The following is a 17,471-nucleotide window of genomic DNA, read 5'->3' as shown; positions in this document are numbered from 1 at the left end:
CTCACCGACACAGGAATGAGGATGCTGTATAGAGAATTATAAACTAAATAACACTTTAAGGAAAAACGCTGCCTAAAGAAGTAGGCTTTGGCAAGTAGAGCTCAGAGAGGGAGCTCATAACTTCATGATAATACCTCACATAAATTAAAGTAATGTTAATTGTCTCCCCCACAGCAAGGCCATTAAGCAGTTTATTGCTCCTACCTTTAGAATTTATTCTGGTATTTCTTGTGGTCCTACCTTTTCAATGGTATTTTACTTTTTACCCAGAAGGGATATAAACACTTCCTTGACAGTCCTTTCTGGTATATTTCATCTCTAAGTATAACAAGAGGAGGAAATAAATGATCAAATAGGTGCTGATAAGCTCTGCGGCAATCAAAGATAAAAGGCTCCAGAAAGACATCAGGATGTCGAATTTCATTTTGAAACACAGTTCTTAACAACTGGAGAGAATAAGTGTGTCTACATTCCCTAGTTATGAACAGCTAAACTGTCAGTGACCTTGTCACTAACCAGGGAGGAATTTTCTATTTCATTTTCCCTCTCTGTTGAGGTAAGACTCTCAGCACCAGGAAAAAGGAGATTGTATTCCTTCACCACATTTTATTCATCTCCTACTATGTGTCAGATATTATGTATGAAGCCTTGGCTCATACAACTCCCTTCTTTCTGTTGATAACTTTCCATGTAATTTTCAAGTCTTTGGAACTTTGCCAAATTCTATGCTTGGACATTTACAACTGGACCAAGGTCACAAAAGGACAGCTTAGTTGGAAAGGGGGAAAATGGAGGAAAAAAAAATTGCTAAGAAGTTACATAAATGTCCTCTAGCACATTCCCTGTTCTGAGGGCTAATGTACTGTAGCAATTCATCAGTCATTCTAATAGTCTTTTAACTTCTGTCTGAAAGCCTACTAAATGCTAACATCTTAAATGTTTAATATTCTAAAACATATTTTCATTAATCATGGAAATTATCTAGGCATCTATATTTTACAATAACTCTCTTCGGAGATTGCAGCCTAAGGCTTTGTGTATGAGAGACCCACATTGGTGAATGATACTGTAGATGAAATATAACATATAGAATTTTAAAAGATGAAAAGTTGCTAGTGAAGTTTCAGTAGCTATGTGTTGTCACAATTATTAAAAAAATGATATTAATGTCATGTACTTCTGATTAAGTAGCAAGCAACTAAAATACGCACTAGCTTCCTTCTATTCTATTACTTAGTTGGTGGATGGGTATTAATGGGGTCGATTTTTAAAATTTTTTTGGTGAAGTTGTCGGTCATGTCCGACTCTTTGTGATCCCATGGACTGTAGCCTACCAGGCTCCTCCATCCATGAAATTTTCCAGGCAAGAGTACTGGAGTGGGTTGCCATTTCCTTTTCCAGTGGATCTTCCTGACCCAGGGGTTGAACCCAGGTCTCCCACATTGCAGGCAGGCGCTTTACCATCTGAGCCACCAGAGTAGATGGTATATTGTCCTAATAGAAATGACCCTATGTTTCATCACAAAATGGACTGTGGACTCCATTGTTATGAGATAGAATATGAGTTCCTTGCAGTTAGGTTGGCCTGAACAGCACCATGAAAACCTCCATTTATATATGCCAGTCACCCTAATTCCAAGGATTCTTAGTTGCTTGGGAAAAGGAGAAATATAGTTGTGGGCCCCCTGAAACAGATGAATGAGGAATTGCAAGAAAAAACGCCATGAATTTTGGTAGTGTTAGTGGAAATGCTTTACCCTGAAACTACTTGATTTCAGCAGGGATGGAGGTTGGTAGTGAAATAGAAATGACCTGTGACCATGGAAATGTAGAGCCATGGAGGAGGGCTCACTGGACTCGAGAACATGATCTAAGTAGCTGGGAATGAGAGCAATGGTAGTGGATCAGTGCACTTGCCCATCTCCCAAGAGGAAACAGATGGCACAGTAACATTCAGTTCAGTTCAGTTCAGCCGCTCAGTCGTGTCCAACTCTTTGCGAACCCATGAATCACAGCACGCCAGGCCTCCCTGTCCAGCACCAACTCCCGGAGTTCACTCAAACTCATCTCCATCAAGTTGGTGATGCCATCCAGCCATTAGGACAATTCAAAAAAATCTTCTTTATAAAGGGACTAATTACAAATTCGTGGGCAGAGTGGAGAGTAGGGAAACCATTTGTGGCCATGCAGGTAGTGAAAGCTAACAGCTGTTGTTAAATACAGGCCTTAGGAGATGAGAGAAAGGAGCAACTACCAGAATTTGAAGGAAAGGGAGTCATAAAAAGTCACCTCTGAGGGTTTATTGACCTTTGATTAAGGGAGACGGCCAGCACAAGGTGATCTCATGCAGAGAAAAAACACCCTGACTTCTCTCCCATCTCTCCCTTCAGTCTTCTTGATGGGACTTTCCATTCATTGAGCCAAACAGGAACCTGAAAACACAGATTAAGAATACGGTCCCCACAGATTAGCTTCCCTGAGTGGATACCAGGGCTTCACATATGGAGAGTGGGGGTGATACAGGGAGTCAGAAACATCTAATTTCAGTATGAATACCACTTCTTTAGTTATGTGACAAAAATCATAACCTCTCTTTGAATGCCTTTCTTATGTTTCTTTTCCTTAAGCATTTCTTGTATGGTTAGTTTCTTTCACAGTATCACGTGATACTATATATTTATTATCTTAACAAAATTTCTAGTAGCAGTGCTGCTTCCCCAGTACATAAGCATGAACTACCTTAGCCTCTGAGTAATCAGATATTTTAAGAAAACACACAGCTACTTGCCATCCAGACAGTTCTGAACTTTATTCTGAACATTCCTATACCGTTTGGTATGACAGTGTGCTTCTAAATATCTGTTGTCTATACCAGTAAAGGAACTCCAAGGTCTTCACTTTTTTACATTGTTGGCCTTCTCTCTTTTTCTTTTTTTTTTTTTTCAGAAGTTTGGATGGACTTTCTTGGGGCTACTCTGAGTCCCTCACAGTGTTCCAGGAACCTATTGGTTTTGCCATTGACTTTGCTCTTTGGATATTTGGGGAGGGAAGGCAGGAGGACCATCCTTCCTGGGAGAGATGAGGCCCTTTTGGGGGACTGAGATGAGGTATGGGAAAAGTAGGAAATTCAACAGGAGCAGAGTCTGGTGGGGCCTGGAAGCAGCCAGGGCTTCCTCTGGGAGAATGGAGGTCATGGAGTGTTGGCTTCATGAGAGAGAAGGTGGCAGTAGCAGGGCCTCAAGTCAGGAAGAGCAGATAGGCGGCGTTTGGGGCACTGAATGTGTACACCAGTCAGGCCACAAGAGCCATGACCAGGTGTGGCCAGAGACTGTGCTTGTGGAGGTAGAGAAGGCTGATCTGATGAGGGTAGCCCAGCCAGTCCGGGGACCCAGCAGCCCTGTGGCCAGTGCAAGGCAAGCTAGCTTCTGGCCACATCCCAGGTGTGCCCACCATACCCGGGCACAGCAGGGAGGGTTCAGGGTGATGCCCAGACCCAGGTTCAGGGAGACAAAGGGCTGGCTGTCCAAGTGTACCCACTTGGGCCGTTTACACCACTTAGAGACTAGGTTGATGGACCAAGAAAGATCCAGGCCCAGTGTAAAGAGAGTCAATAGACATGGCTGGCACCCAGCAAGAAGGCCAGTGAGGGCAACCCGTAGGAGCTTAGTTTCCACTCTACGGGCATGCAGGGGGCATCAGCCAGCCCAGGACAGCACCAGTTATTAGGCCAGTCAAGCCCTGGTGAGAGAAATATGCGGAGGAAGACCCAGGACAAGCCGATTGCCAGCAGGAAGGTCAATAAGCCAAGCTAGGTATCACCCTTACCCAGTGACCGTGGAACCAGGTGGCCATCTTGGAGGAGATAGCCGTCGTTATGGGCCAGAGGGCCCCTGCCACAGGAGCAGTGTGGGAAGGGCTGCCTGGACCAGTTTCATAAGAGGAGAACAGGTGAATATGGGCTGGAGTCTAGCTGTAGTGCCCAGACTCATCGACCCACCTAAAGGGCCTGTCTCCAAAAAGAAACCACTTGAAGAGGAGGTTGAGCTACTGGGTGAAGAGGCTGATCCATACCACCATGATGCCCACCTGGCGAGAGGAATAGTAGGCCATGGGATGGAGAACAGAAAGAGACTCTTGGAGTGGCCCATAAAGGTGATCCAGAGCCACACGTTCTCCAACCAGGGCAGCTGGTTCGCAGCACCTCAACTATCATGATCCCTGTGCCTGGCATGGACTCCATGGCCACCAAAGAGCTGGCCTGACCAGGGTTTGGTCTGAGGTGGTGCATCCCTCCTTTGCTGCTGTGAAGATGGATATGTAATATCCAGGGCTCGATTCCTTCCAGACCAGACCTTTTTCCTCCGGTGCTGCTACCCTCCAAAGATATTTCGAGATCTCTTGGAAAGAAGGCTAGGGGCTACTCCTATTCTAGGGAGCCAGGCATACCAAGCAAGTGCTGAAGTGGCACCCTAAGTTTGCACACACAGCTGGTTAATTGGTCCATGCCTTCCTCCCCCCAGCTCAAGACTCTCATACTTGAGTTCATTCACTATTGATTTGGAAGCCTCTTAATTCTGAGGGGTTGTCCCTAAAGTCTTGAGTGTTCTTATATATAGCACAGAATAGTCATACTTCCTCCCAGTTCTAAGCTTGTTTGCTTTGCCCCTCTCGTTTCCATAGTTTGCTTCTAATTATATTTCTCTAGTAAAACGCTTAACCCTTTCTTCCTGAATCATGGATTCTAAGGTGCAATAAAAGTCCAAAGGGAAATATATATGTTGTTATATAGAAAGACAGATTTTTCCCCCCAGAGCATTTTCAGTGATTTCTGCAGGAATGAATGAGTAAAGATTTTAAGAATGAATAGTGTCAGAAAACCAACTTACTATTGTGTACAAGTCTCTGCAGCCCCTGGGTACAAGTACTTCTTTATTTCCTTTTGTTGAGTTCTCTATCTTTTTATGAATATGCATATTGGGGAAAAAACTTCCATCTGCTCCCTTTTAGCTGATTCTATCACTTTTTTGAGCTGTGCATCATTATGAGGCTTCAGAGAAAAATGATCATTTACATTACATATGGATGTAAAGGAGAGAAGGAGTTGATGAATTGCAAACAAGTATAATCTATATGGACAAATTGTGCCGGAAGTGATTTCACCCCATTTTACTCTGCAAATGGAATGATTCCTACCCAATCATTTGGCCAAGTACTCACAAACTCAGAGAAGAAAACCATCCTGTCGGCCTGTGCAGCAGGATTACACCTCTCCCTATGAAGAAACAGGGACTTCCCTGGTGGCTCAGACAATAAGGAATCCGCCTGCAACGCAGGAGACCCAGGTTTGATCCCTGGGTTGGGAAGATGCCCTGGAGAAGGAAATGGCAACCCACTCCAGTACTCTTGCCTGGAGAATCCCATGGACAGAGGAGCCTGGCGGGCTACAGTCCATGGGGTCGTGAAGAGTCAGACATGACTGAGCAACTAGCACTATATAAAGAAACAGTGCTTTGGTCTAGGGCTCACCAGGGACTCCAGAGGTCAAAAGACATCTCTGAACATTCTAATGTTATTCTTTATAGGTTCTCCTGTCATGGTTTCTTAATTTACAATATAATGTGGGCACACTGCTATACTGTGTATGTGAGAAATTTGCATGATGGAGTAAGAAATACGAAGTAACGAAAATATTTTCCTGGTAGCCTCTCCCTCTGCACTTAATTTCCCAGGGTAGATCATTTGCCTAAATGCCCAGGTAGCGCTAGTGGTAAAGAGCCTGACTGCTAATGCAGGAGACATAAGAGATGCGAATTCGATCCCTGGGTCGGGAAGATCCCCTGGAGGAGAGTATGGCAACCCACTCCAGCATCCTTGCCTGGAGAAATCCCATGGACCAAGGAGTCTGGCAGGCTACAGTCCACGGGGTCACAAAGAGACACAACTGAAGCAACTTATCACACATGCATGCACCATATAAATTTAAAAATATATGCCTTACTTTCAGTGTGTCTTTCCACAAGGGCTTTTCTGTTGGCTATATCACACTCAGCTGTGACCCTATACTGTATACACCAAGGCCAGAGGTGCAGCCATAATCCCTTAACATAGGCATTCATTTCTATATTCAGTCATTTATCCTTAAATGATTATTCCTATCATGTGCCAAGAGTAAAGAATCAGAGCTAAATGCAATAAAACCTCTTCCTAAACTAACAGGAGTAAACAAAGAAACATTTTGTCATGACAGAATGGTCTTTGGCTGTGAAAGTCTGTTAAATCAGCTGACTCTCTCCTTGATGCTGGAGAACACAGTTGTCTTAGCCCTCAGGCATTTGTGTCTGAAGGATTTCAGATCACTACAAGATCATGCCAGTGTTATAGTAACAGGTGCACTGCTTTGATTTTATGTTCAGGCATCAGTTTTTACGCACACACTGCATGCCTCGTGCTGAGTGTTTTGAACACATTATCTCATTTAATCGACAAAATGCTATGGAATGTTAGTACAACAATTATGTATATTTTACAATGGGAACAAAACGAAGCTCAGAGGATAAGTGACCTGCCCAAAGTCACACAGTCCTCAAACCAGCATCTCCAGTTGATGTGATGAGGTCAACACTGGGTGGGATGAGATGAATTCAGTGTTAAGACAGGAAGTAGCAGAGAGTGAAGGTTACTTCCATCATATTTCCATAGCCACAAAACCTGGTCAAATTTAGAAACTGCTGTTCTTTTGCCTATATTTAGTCCCTATTCATTTTGCTTTCAACCTTTACATAATTTTAGCATGACTTCCCACTTTATGAAGGAGTACTTGAAGTCTGCCTGCTGATTAGTTATACAATTTTCTTTATCGGCGGTGGCGGGGTAGGTGGGGATGGAAGTACGTGTGTGGGGTGATGGAGTATCTAAAATTTCATCATATTATTTTCTCAGAACTTATGCTTGTAACGGAAGTTTCTCAACATGAAATGTCATCAGTTTGGCCTCACTCAGGAAGTTGCAAGGCACTTGACTAACCTCAGTGAGTTGGATGTTATCTAAGACTTGAAAATCTTTAGCTGCCTGGCATTTTAGGACTTTCAAAAGTTATCTTATTTATTAATGAATTATTTTCTTAGTTTAGTTGATGAAAAAATTTATGATGAAATACTTCATGGTGAAGGTATATTCCTGTTTTTGTAAGCAATAGAATGGTGTGTGTGTGTGTGTGTGTGTGTGTGTGTTGGGGGTGGAGGGGGGTGACCAGGATTTAAATCATCCAATTTTTGCTCTTTTCAAAACAGTATTGTAAAGATTTTATCCATTTATCTGAAATAAAATTTCTCTGACCATGCATTCTGTCACAACAAACTTGAGTCTGTAAATATAGGCTCTCCCTAGGACCAGAATAATCATTGAATTCCAGAGCATGAAAAAGTTTTACAGCCTTTCTGTACTGAAAGATTCAGCTGGTTCCAGTGGAGAGGCTCTGGTGAGATGATGGTGTGCTTAGTCATGTCCAACTCTTTTGCAACCCCATGGACTATAGCCCGCCAGGCTCCTCTGTCCATGGAATTTTCCATCCAAGATACTCAAATAGGTTGCCATTTCCTCCTCCAGGGGATCTTCCCTATCCAGGGAATGAACCCACGTCTCTTGCGTCTCCTGCAATGGCAGGCAGATTCTTTACCACTGTGCCACCTGGGAAACTCATAGATTGATCAGATTGATTTAAATATAGATATGGAATGTGTATGGGAATAATAATTATATTTAATGCACTCCAGCAAACAACTCCTAAATGCCCACTCTGTACCTGGTTTTATACTTGCAATTAAAAAGACTAAACAAAATAATCTCTGTCACAAGAAGATCACCGTGCCATGGGAGGGCAAGTGTCATAATAAATAAAGTATAATATGATGTGTTTTAACCAACAGAGACACAAGTTGCTATGGAAACACAAAGAGGAGAACACCAAAGGGAATCATGGAAGGCTTCACAGAAGAAGTGGTTTTGGTGGTGAGTCTCAGGACAAAAAACAGAGGGAGGCTTCTGGATATAGAAAATAGCAGGAGCCACTCCAGGAAAATACATAATGTAAGAAAAGCCAAAAAAGGAATAGTGAATTCAGGACGCTGCAAGTATATTGCTTTGGCTGGAGAGTGTAGCGTGAGAGGTGGGAGAGGAAAGATATGACTCATAGGGTAGGTTAAAAATTGTTGGGGAGGATTTTATATATCCTGGAAGGTTTAAATACTATACTAGAGACAATGAAGAGCCATCAAACATTTTTAAGCTGAAAGTATGTGATTTAATTTTTGTGATAAATCACATACTGAATTGTGCCTTCCCCATCCCCTCAATTTCATATGTTGAAGCTCTAAACCCCATCATATGGTATTTGAAGATGGGGTCTTTGGGAGCTAGGTTTAGATTAGGTCATGAGGGTAAGGACATCGTTATGGGATAATGAGAGCCTGGGGTCTCTCTCTGCCTTGTGAGAATACAGCAAGAAGACAGGTCAGAAAGAGAGATCTCAGCAGAACTCAACATGCTGGCAACTTGATCTCGGATGTCTAGCTTCCCAAACTGTGAGAAATGTTTCTACTGTTTAAGTCACCCAGGCTATGGTGTTTTATTAGGGCAGCCTGTGCTGATACATACAATTATTCAGGAAGTTGGCCAAAACAGATGTGGAGTTCAGGAAGGAGACTGAGGTGAGGTGATTGATTTGGAAATCATATACAGATGGTAAAGCGTCTGCCTCCAATGCGGGAGAACCGGGTTCAACCCCTGGGTTGGGAAGATCTCCTGGAGAAGGCAATGGCAACCCACTCCAGTACTCTTGCCTGGAAAATCCCATGGACGGAAGAGCCTGGTAGGCTACGGTCCCTGGGGTCGCAAAGAGTCGGACACGACAGAGCGACTTCACTTTCACTTTCATATATATATATATAAATATGTTTTATAAGCATATATACTGACAATAAAACATTATCTGGTAGAAATTTTTTTGTCTGAAGTTCTAAGGTGACATATACTTTAACAGTCTGGAGAATACCAAATGCATACAGTTGTTTATCATTAAAATTAGGGTATTTCAAAATTAAAAATATTTACACTTAAAAATGAGAAATCTGAAAAAAATTAAAAAATGAGAAATCTGTACAATTATTAAAATTAGTTTTACTAAATCAGAATTGACAATATGTTTTATCTATACTTTCATACAGAAAACAGTGAAGAAATCAACAAAAAATAATTACTAAAACGCCACTGTGGATTAGGATAAAATGTCTCCAATACTAACTCACACTTTCCCAGTAATTATAAAAATGAGTATAAATGCTGCTTGGGCAATTAAATAGACATGCTCTGTTACTATTCACTCAACAATATACACAAATTGAAAACAGGCATGTAAAATAAAAAGGGGGGGTCTTTTTGCAGAATCACATTTGCACTTATAAAATAAAGCTAAATAAACATACCCCAAACTTACATTATCCTTCTTCTGATACAGGGAAGTAAAATATTAATATTTTAGCATTTAAAGAAATAAATATACATACTATTTACAATAACTAGGAATATTAGAGATATGGGTTTTTATTTACAGTTATTCCCATTAAAACATTTTACTTCAGGTAGTATCTGCAAATACGTCTCTTTCTCTCCTATTGATTTTTTAGCTCAGGAAGAGTTAAAATAGAACACATCTGTAGATACAGAGTTGATACTGTATATTCAGTCACTTGGCTCTCTGATAGTAATCTTCTGTACCATGTCAGACAGATTTTCAGACTCCAGGTCTTCTTTACCATTATCTGAATTTTCTGATGAGATGTAACAACCAGAGTCCCTTGGGCAGTCATCTAACTGTGACTTATTTAAGATGTCTGGGCTTAAGGATAGGGCCATGGATTCACTTTCTTGCTCTTGAATAGCTGTAAATGGAAAAGAGAGAACGGGTTAGGCAGAGCCAAGAAAAGTTTTGTTCACATATTCATTCATCTTCAAGTTATTTTAACTGTTTCAAGTTCATTACAGTGGAAACTTCTGTAAGTAAATGATGTATTTGTTCATCATAAATAAGATGTTTGCTCTCAAATATTCGAGCCACTATTTCCTTAGAAGATAAAGTTTGCCCTTTGTTGCTCACTTGGAGTTTCACAGAATTCATGTGAACTGCTTACAGAAGTGCAGATCAATATGTACTCTCCTTTTACATTGATGATAAGTTGCCAAAGAAAGCAGATTGTAGCCACAGTGTGACTGATGCCTTGTCCAAATACTCCTTAAAGTAACATTAGAAGAAGTCATTTGTAGTTTAAATGTACAATCCTAGTCAATAGCCATTTTTGTGAACAATTTGAGAATCATAATAATGTTGATTAATGAATAAAAGATCAATGTGAGCAACAATATACAATAGAATTTCAATAACTTGGAATTTAATAATTTCCATGTTTGGAAAACATAGAATTCTCCTATGTTTGAATTCATCAGAAAAGTAGACATAAAAGCAGACATTGCTTTTATTTTTTGGCTGTGCCCCATGGCTTATGGGGTCTTATTTCCCCAACCAGGGATTGAACCCAGGGCATAGCAGTGACAAGTGCTGAGTCCTACCCACTGGACTGCCGGGGAATTCCTCAGGTTGGTTTTAGATAGTATAACATTGTATCTATTGAATCTGCTTTTTGTAGTTTGCTACATCTGTATTTATATTTCTGAATAACAATTATATATATTCAGGTTGGTAATCCTGTGTCATCAAACCAGTATTCTTAATAGAACAGGCATTGTCATTTTGGGTAAAAAATAATATTAGAGATGTAATGAAAGATATTTCTAAAGAATCTAAGGAGCCCTATAGTTTTACTCTTCTCAAGAATTTTTAGCATCAGTGTTCTTCTTTGTCAATGTGATGTTTCTTTCTTTCCTGAGGAGAGGAGATGGATCTTAAGCCACCATTTCTCAGCTATATGAGCATGTCTTGCTATTTCTCTTTCTAAACCTGAGACTGCTCTACTTTGGACATTGGAATAGCCCTACATTGAAAGAACATACATTTCAGGGTGGTGGTTTAAGTTCTGCCTTCAGAGGCTATGCATTTCATCTCATTCCAATGAAAAGAAAGTAGATCCAAACTTCAAAATCCTTGGAAGAAGGAAATTGTGTACTGGTGTAATTTTACTCAATTGACTCAAGTAATTTATCTTTTGGAAATCCACGCTTTATCTTGTCTACATTTCTCCCACTTTTAAATGCATTTTATAGGCTTCTGATAAATTGTCAATATTAGTTTATGGCCCACTGAATATCTAATTGCTATCAACCTCCATTACAAGAGAGCATTGAGCCTAGCATCCTTGTATCTAATGAATTAAGTTCTCCTCAATGTATTTATAATGGTACTAGTTTTGCCCCTTTCATGGAGGAATGGAGCAAAGAGTCACTTAAATGATTTCCATATTCTGTGCTTTTACATGGGAAACATAGGTTGAGAAAAGTTGGAAAAAATGATAAAAATAATTTCTTAGTCTACTCATTTTCAAAATGAATCATGACAGTTCTTTTAACCTTTTTTTCGCCACAATGAAACCACATTTATGCTAGTCTTCTGAATCTTCTCCACATTTGCCACAACTTTATTTAACTGTGGGCTCAGTTATCAGAAATTTAAGTCTAGTGATGTTGTAACTAGTTGTTGGTATAAGGAGCTTCAACTTAATGTGAACCTTTTGTGATTATTGTTTTAAAATGTTGGCTATTGTGAAGCATTTTGTCTTTATTAGTTATAAGCCTTTTAGCTTTAGGGGAACCTACTTAATCTTGACTAGTGTTGATAAGTATCAGTCATTCACTTGTGGTTCCAAGCCCTTCTTTTGTGAAAAGGCAGCACTGAAACGGGACCTCAGTCTTTAAGGAAAAAACCTTCTCTCTTCCTTTGCTTTTTTGTCTTATTGCCACTGAAATGAAAGAACTGGCTCTGTGTTCCATTATCCAAGTGTTTCTGGAAAAGACCAGAGGAATTAATCTTTTTGCAGTGCTTCCTGCCACATCAGCAGTGATCACCATATTCAGAGTGTGATTCTCTTCGTCAGAATGGCGATGGGGATAAGACCGATTTCCCCAGATATATTTGGGCTTATTACCTCAACACAAAATTGAAAGAACTGAGATCCCTTCCTCAGACTGCCATCCTAAAAGCGACTTAGTATAATAACTACTTCCAACACTGTATTTTGTTTAGGTTGATTACTGATTGTGGGACTCTTCAAGATATAAAACATAGGCTTAAAGAACTCTGATTTCTAAAATTAGCTCTTTTCCTTTCCAAAAAATAAGTACTTAGGTTGTTATTTCATTCTTAGAAAGTTCTATATGTTCACCTCAAAGGGTAACAAAGTAAAGAAACAATAAATCTAACTTTAAACAGAGAATATGCCATTTTTAATATTAGTAATAAAATGTATCTGTTTTTGTTTCCACCTGAGAAATGCTGTATCACATTCTCCATATTCTAGGAATGGTTCATTTTAAATACAGGTTATTTATTGTAGAAACCTTTCATCTGCAATTTTTATGGAAAAAGGAAATAGTTTCTCAGTATGAAAGTTATGCAGCACAGTAATTTACAGAACAGCAGTAATTTGCTAAATGATTTCCTAGTGAAATCAAAACATGACTATGCCTCCTCAAAAGCTTCCCACCAGGCTTGCAATAATTTCAGGCAGGTGATCAGCTGGAACCCCTCAACTGTAACTATAAAAAGAAAAGGCAGGTCATTAAGTTATATAATGGAAAGGAAAGCTATCTAGCATTCAGTCTTTGTATTTAGAGGGTCAAGATTTTCCTCATTTTTTGTTTTGCTTTGTTTATTTGTTTTGTTTTTTTCCTCTTGACACTAATGACTTAAGGATTGGCATAAACCTAGGTCTTGTGCTATAGGTAGTTTTTCCAGCAGAGGAAATGAATTCACGCTAATACATTCACATGTTCTTTCTAAGTCATTTAGTCTCTTCATGTGGTCATGAAGCAGAGTAAAGCTAACTGACCTACCTAGAAATTGAAACTATATCCTTCATCAGTTTTGTCCCATGGTCCAATCATCTGAGCTAACCAGGTAAGTAACACATTGGAATAAGAATCAGTTTGACTATTAAATTACAGACTTTCCTTAGGATATCCGAGTGCATCTTTTTAAACAAAAACATTTCTGACAATACATGAAGTTAAAGAATTAGCATATATAATTTTTCTATTTTTAGAATTATGTAAAAACATATGGATATCATATAATTCACACATGGAAGTGTTAAAATTTTAGAGTTCTATATTTCTGAGATTGTTTACAATGTTTTGTATTTTATTTTAATAAATAACAAAACATTAAAATGCTACCATTTTTTAATAAAGCCCCTGAATGGTTTGCAAATATCCTGAAAGCTGTACATTTGAAAATCTGAGTATACTGAAGAATTAGTAAATAATCTGAAAAATGGTATATCTTATTGCTACCAGCTGACATCAGGCATAAAGTTGTACAGAAAGCAGCTCCAAACAGTTCTGCACTCTACGTAGTGAAAATGATCATTTTAAGAAAAAAAAATATTTAGAAGATATTTGTCATAAAGAACTAATTTGAACATTAAAATATTTTATTTATTACCAAAATTTTTATGGAATTGTATAAAGCGTGTGGTTCAACATAAGGTAGTGATCAATGGAGACAGAAAGTGACGTGGCAATTAGAATATAAGACAGCTAATATGATTATTCATAAAATAATTATATTGAGTTGTGACATTTAATTAAGTATAGGCAATCTCAATTATACTAAAAGTGAAGAAAGCTTTAAGGAAATCAAAGTAGGTCCTAATTCTGGGAAAAAGTCATCATGCCCTGAAGAGAAAAATCTGTCCTATATTCACATATTAGAAAGTTGAAGATTTAATAAAAAATGTAAACTACTAGTTTTTGCTTCATTTTCCCAGTTTTCTTTACTCAAATATTTCAGATTTTGACTTTATTATCTGTTTGCCTTAGGTATGAAGCTTCTGTCCTTTATACCATGTACTATCAATCCAGAGGGCATAGGAAAATAGCTGGCCAATGAAAGTGCTCAATAAACAATGCATTTAATAAAAAGAATGCAATATTTAGTTTAATTAAAGGAAATATGAACTAAAGAAAATCAAGTAAGAAATTTTGTTGAAATTCAAATGAAGACACCTCTTGGGTCTTTGTATTATCCTCCTCTTTTTTTCTCTAGTCCGGTACCATCTTCAGAGAGGAAAAACGAGGCTTATGCACTTTTGCTGTTTAGTCGCTAAGTTGTGTCAGACACTTTTGTGACACCATGGACCCTAGCCCACCAGGCTCCTCTGTCCCTGGGATTTCCCAGGCAAGAATACTGGAGTGGGTAGCCATTCCCTTCTCCAGGAGATCTTCCTGACCCAGGGATTGAACCCAGGTCTCCTGCACTGCAGGCAAATTCTTTATCGTCTGAGCCACAAGGGAAGTATTTTAAGATGGCTCAAAATCTCAGCCTTATCTGTAGCTCCATATCAGCTCCTCAAACCTAGACTCAAGCGTTCTCCAGATCACTGTGGTTATATTTATTTGGCCAGAGATAGCATTGTCCATGGAGAAGACACTGGCGACCCACTCCAGCACTCTTGCCTGGAGAATCCCGGGGATGGGGGAGCCTGGTGGGCTGCAGTCTATTGGGTCGCTAGGAGTCAGACACGACTGAGCGACTTCACTTTCACTTTCATGCATTGGAGAAGGAAATGGCAACCCACGCCAGCGTTCTTGCCTGGAGAATCCAGGGGACGGGGGAGCCTGGTGGGCTGCCGTCTATGGGGTCGCACAGAGTCGGACACGACTGAAGTGACTTAGCAGCAGCAGTAGCATTGTCCATGGAGGGGAACATTCACTAGACGATATGGCATAGCCTACTTATTTCTGATTTCATCTTAAGCATGTCCTTAAATTACCTGAACATTTTAATTTTCTATTTAGTGAATATTTGGTATTTATTTTATTTAAATACTAGTCCACCTTTTGAAAAAATAAACAAGAAGAAAGTGAATACAAGAATCTCTTCATGGCAAACCAACCAGTTATTGTTTTCCTGAGGCCATGAGAGATTATGGAGTTGAAATGACTCTCCCTCTGTTTGCGAACCTCCCTTTGCATTCAAGCATCATGGTCTCTCTAATAAGCTATGTTCTGGAGAGTACATCTTTTCACTTACACTCACAACAGCTGCTCACTGTGCAGACTCCTTCAGCGACAGAGTCACACTCGCTTGAGATCTAATTGCTCCATACCAATGCGGACTGCACATCAGGTTACCACGGCCCCAAGCACACATCCCCATGAAAGACCTTGGTCCCAGGAAGTATTTACTCTTGGTTGAATTGTTGTCCTATTAGACTGTTTTGATGATGACCAAATAATATAAAAAACTATTATCATACTGCTTCATTAGGGGCCTTGGGAAATCAATATCACATTTCTTAACAGTTAATTTAATCTTGTTTACTTGACATGGTGAAATGATAATTTCATTATTTTAAAATGTATTATATTTGGCAAAACAGGATTACGTTACATATTAGTAATCTACAATTTGCTTTTACCATTTACTATGTTTTGGGCATCTTTTCATGTCAGTCTATATTTCATTCTGCTGATATCTTTATCCTGCTTTATTGTTTGCCTATATCTTAACTTATTTATAACAAATTAATTACTAGTAGAAGTTCACATTAGTTTTAGTTTTGAACTAAAACTCCTAGTAGTTTAACTAGTATTTTTATGCATTGTAGAAGTTAATCAAATTCCGAAAACTTGGAATTTCTGGATTCAAAAGTATACCTATTTTAAACTTTGATAGTTTTTTACATTTCTAGAAATCTACTCACACAGTTTCACCCTTGCCTGTGCACATGGGTAATGTACGCATGAAATGAATCTTAACCACACATTTCAACACCCAGCTGCCTGTTACAAAAACTTTTATGTGTAAAGTGGGATTGCAGGGGACTTGCAACTTTATAACCAGAAAAAGAAGTTTTGCTTACTATTTGCAGTTCTCTTCATTCTCTCATTCAACATATATGCTTTCCACAAGCGTTTGTTAACTATGGATTCAATGCCAAGTGTGGCGCTAGGGGCTTTGGGAAGGCACACGGTGATAGAGGATTGTGCCTTGTTTGACCAGGGTAATCACTACAAAGCCATGCCTAGTACACAATCACAGTGCAATATAAAGACAAGTACAGGAATGCCCTACATGTACAGATGTTACAAGTTCTCTAAATGACGGAGGTGAAAATTCTATGAACTGTTTTCTCTAGAGATGCTTCTCTGAAGTATAATGTATTTATTTCTTTTTTTTTGTTCTTTGTATTATATGGAATATGGCATCTATAATAATTTAAATTTTAGGGGATAAAACTAAAAAAGTTGTGAAGAAACTTTACACGAGGCCAAATGGCTATGACTAGAAATAGATATTAAATGCATATTTATAGACACATAAAAGTAAAACGCCCATGTGCCTCCTCTACTCTGTCTGCGGAGATAGTCAGCATATATTTTCTTAAAAGCTGTGTGTTTCTTGAATCTCAATCCAAATCATATGGCAAGTGGGTTGGAAACAACAGGCACGCATGTCAGGGGCTAAGGCACCAGGCAACCCTGGCACACTGTCAGGCCAACTGCTGGACTGCTGCTTGGCATCGCTACAAATCTCCCCTGCTGGCAGCTCATGTTCCAGGCTCCTGGCTGGGCTTTGCCATTTGCCCTGCATCATTGTGAGCAGGGAGGCAGGCAGAAAGGCACAAGCGGGGATAGTTGAGCAATGTGGGGCTGCTGTGACCACAGCTGGTGCCAAGGGCCTGGCACACAACCCGCCCCTCCCCCTTCCTCCTCACTGAGCACTGCAAACAAAGGGTGCAGGTAATACCTCCAATATGTTATATACAGGTTCCAATAGAGTTTGCTTATTCTGTTACGAGGTTGTTTTTTGTTTTCAATTTAAATTTTAATTATCCCTGGGCTATAGGGAGAACAAGATATTTCCATCACCCATTTTCCCTAAGGAGGATTGAACACATTCTCACACACTTTTAAGACACATCAAAGTGCACCTCAGCATAAGAAAAGAGAAATGAGTTCAGAATAAAAAGAAAATGTTTACTATAAATAGCAGTCAACTATCTTATTAATTTAAAGAGGCATTTCTCAGCAAGGCAAAGGGGTCCTGAAGGTTGTGTTTATGGAAAAACACACACACACATATTCTCTATTCTCTTTTTTCCTTGCTGGGAATATTTATTCAAAGTAAACAAACCATTTTAAAATTCAGATGATAAATAGAGAAACTCTGAAGTGCACAAAATAAACAGATTCCACTCATTTGCTCCTTCAAGAGCCAAGTAGTTTACCCTAATTTTTCTTCT

The 17,471-nt window shown here is 39.4% G+C and overlaps 1 protein-coding gene and 1 pseudogene across 2 annotated transcripts in view; both read right to left on the bottom strand.

Moving 5' to 3' along the window:
- Positions 1 to 3,237: 3,237 nt before the first annotated feature.
- Positions 3,238 to 5,249, bottom strand: LOC129549973 (glucose-6-phosphatase 3 pseudogene; annotated as a pseudogene).
- A 3,905-nt stretch (positions 5,250 to 9,154) lies between these two features.
- LOC129553416 (SAM domain-containing protein SAMSN-1) overlaps positions 9,155 to 17,471 on the bottom strand; it is a 99,329-nt gene continuing 91,012 nt past the window's right edge. For both annotated transcript variants that reach the window (XM_055422341.2, XM_088836122.1), the window contains exon 8: positions 9,155 to 9,935. In XM_055422341.2, coding sequence (XP_055278316.2) covers positions 9,736 to 9,935 — 200 coding nt within the window. In that variant the 3' untranslated portion in view covers positions 9,155 to 9,735. The remainder of the gene's footprint in view (positions 9,936 to 17,471) is intronic.

The sequence above is a fragment of the Moschus berezovskii genome, chromosome 1 (assembly GCF_049115385.1).
Source record: "Moschus berezovskii isolate FMDL1 chromosome 1, NW_MosBer_1.0, whole genome shotgun sequence".
Lineage (NCBI taxonomy): Eukaryota > Metazoa > Chordata > Mammalia > Artiodactyla > Moschidae > Moschus > Moschus berezovskii.
This window is presented reverse-complemented; position numbering and strand designations above follow the sequence as displayed.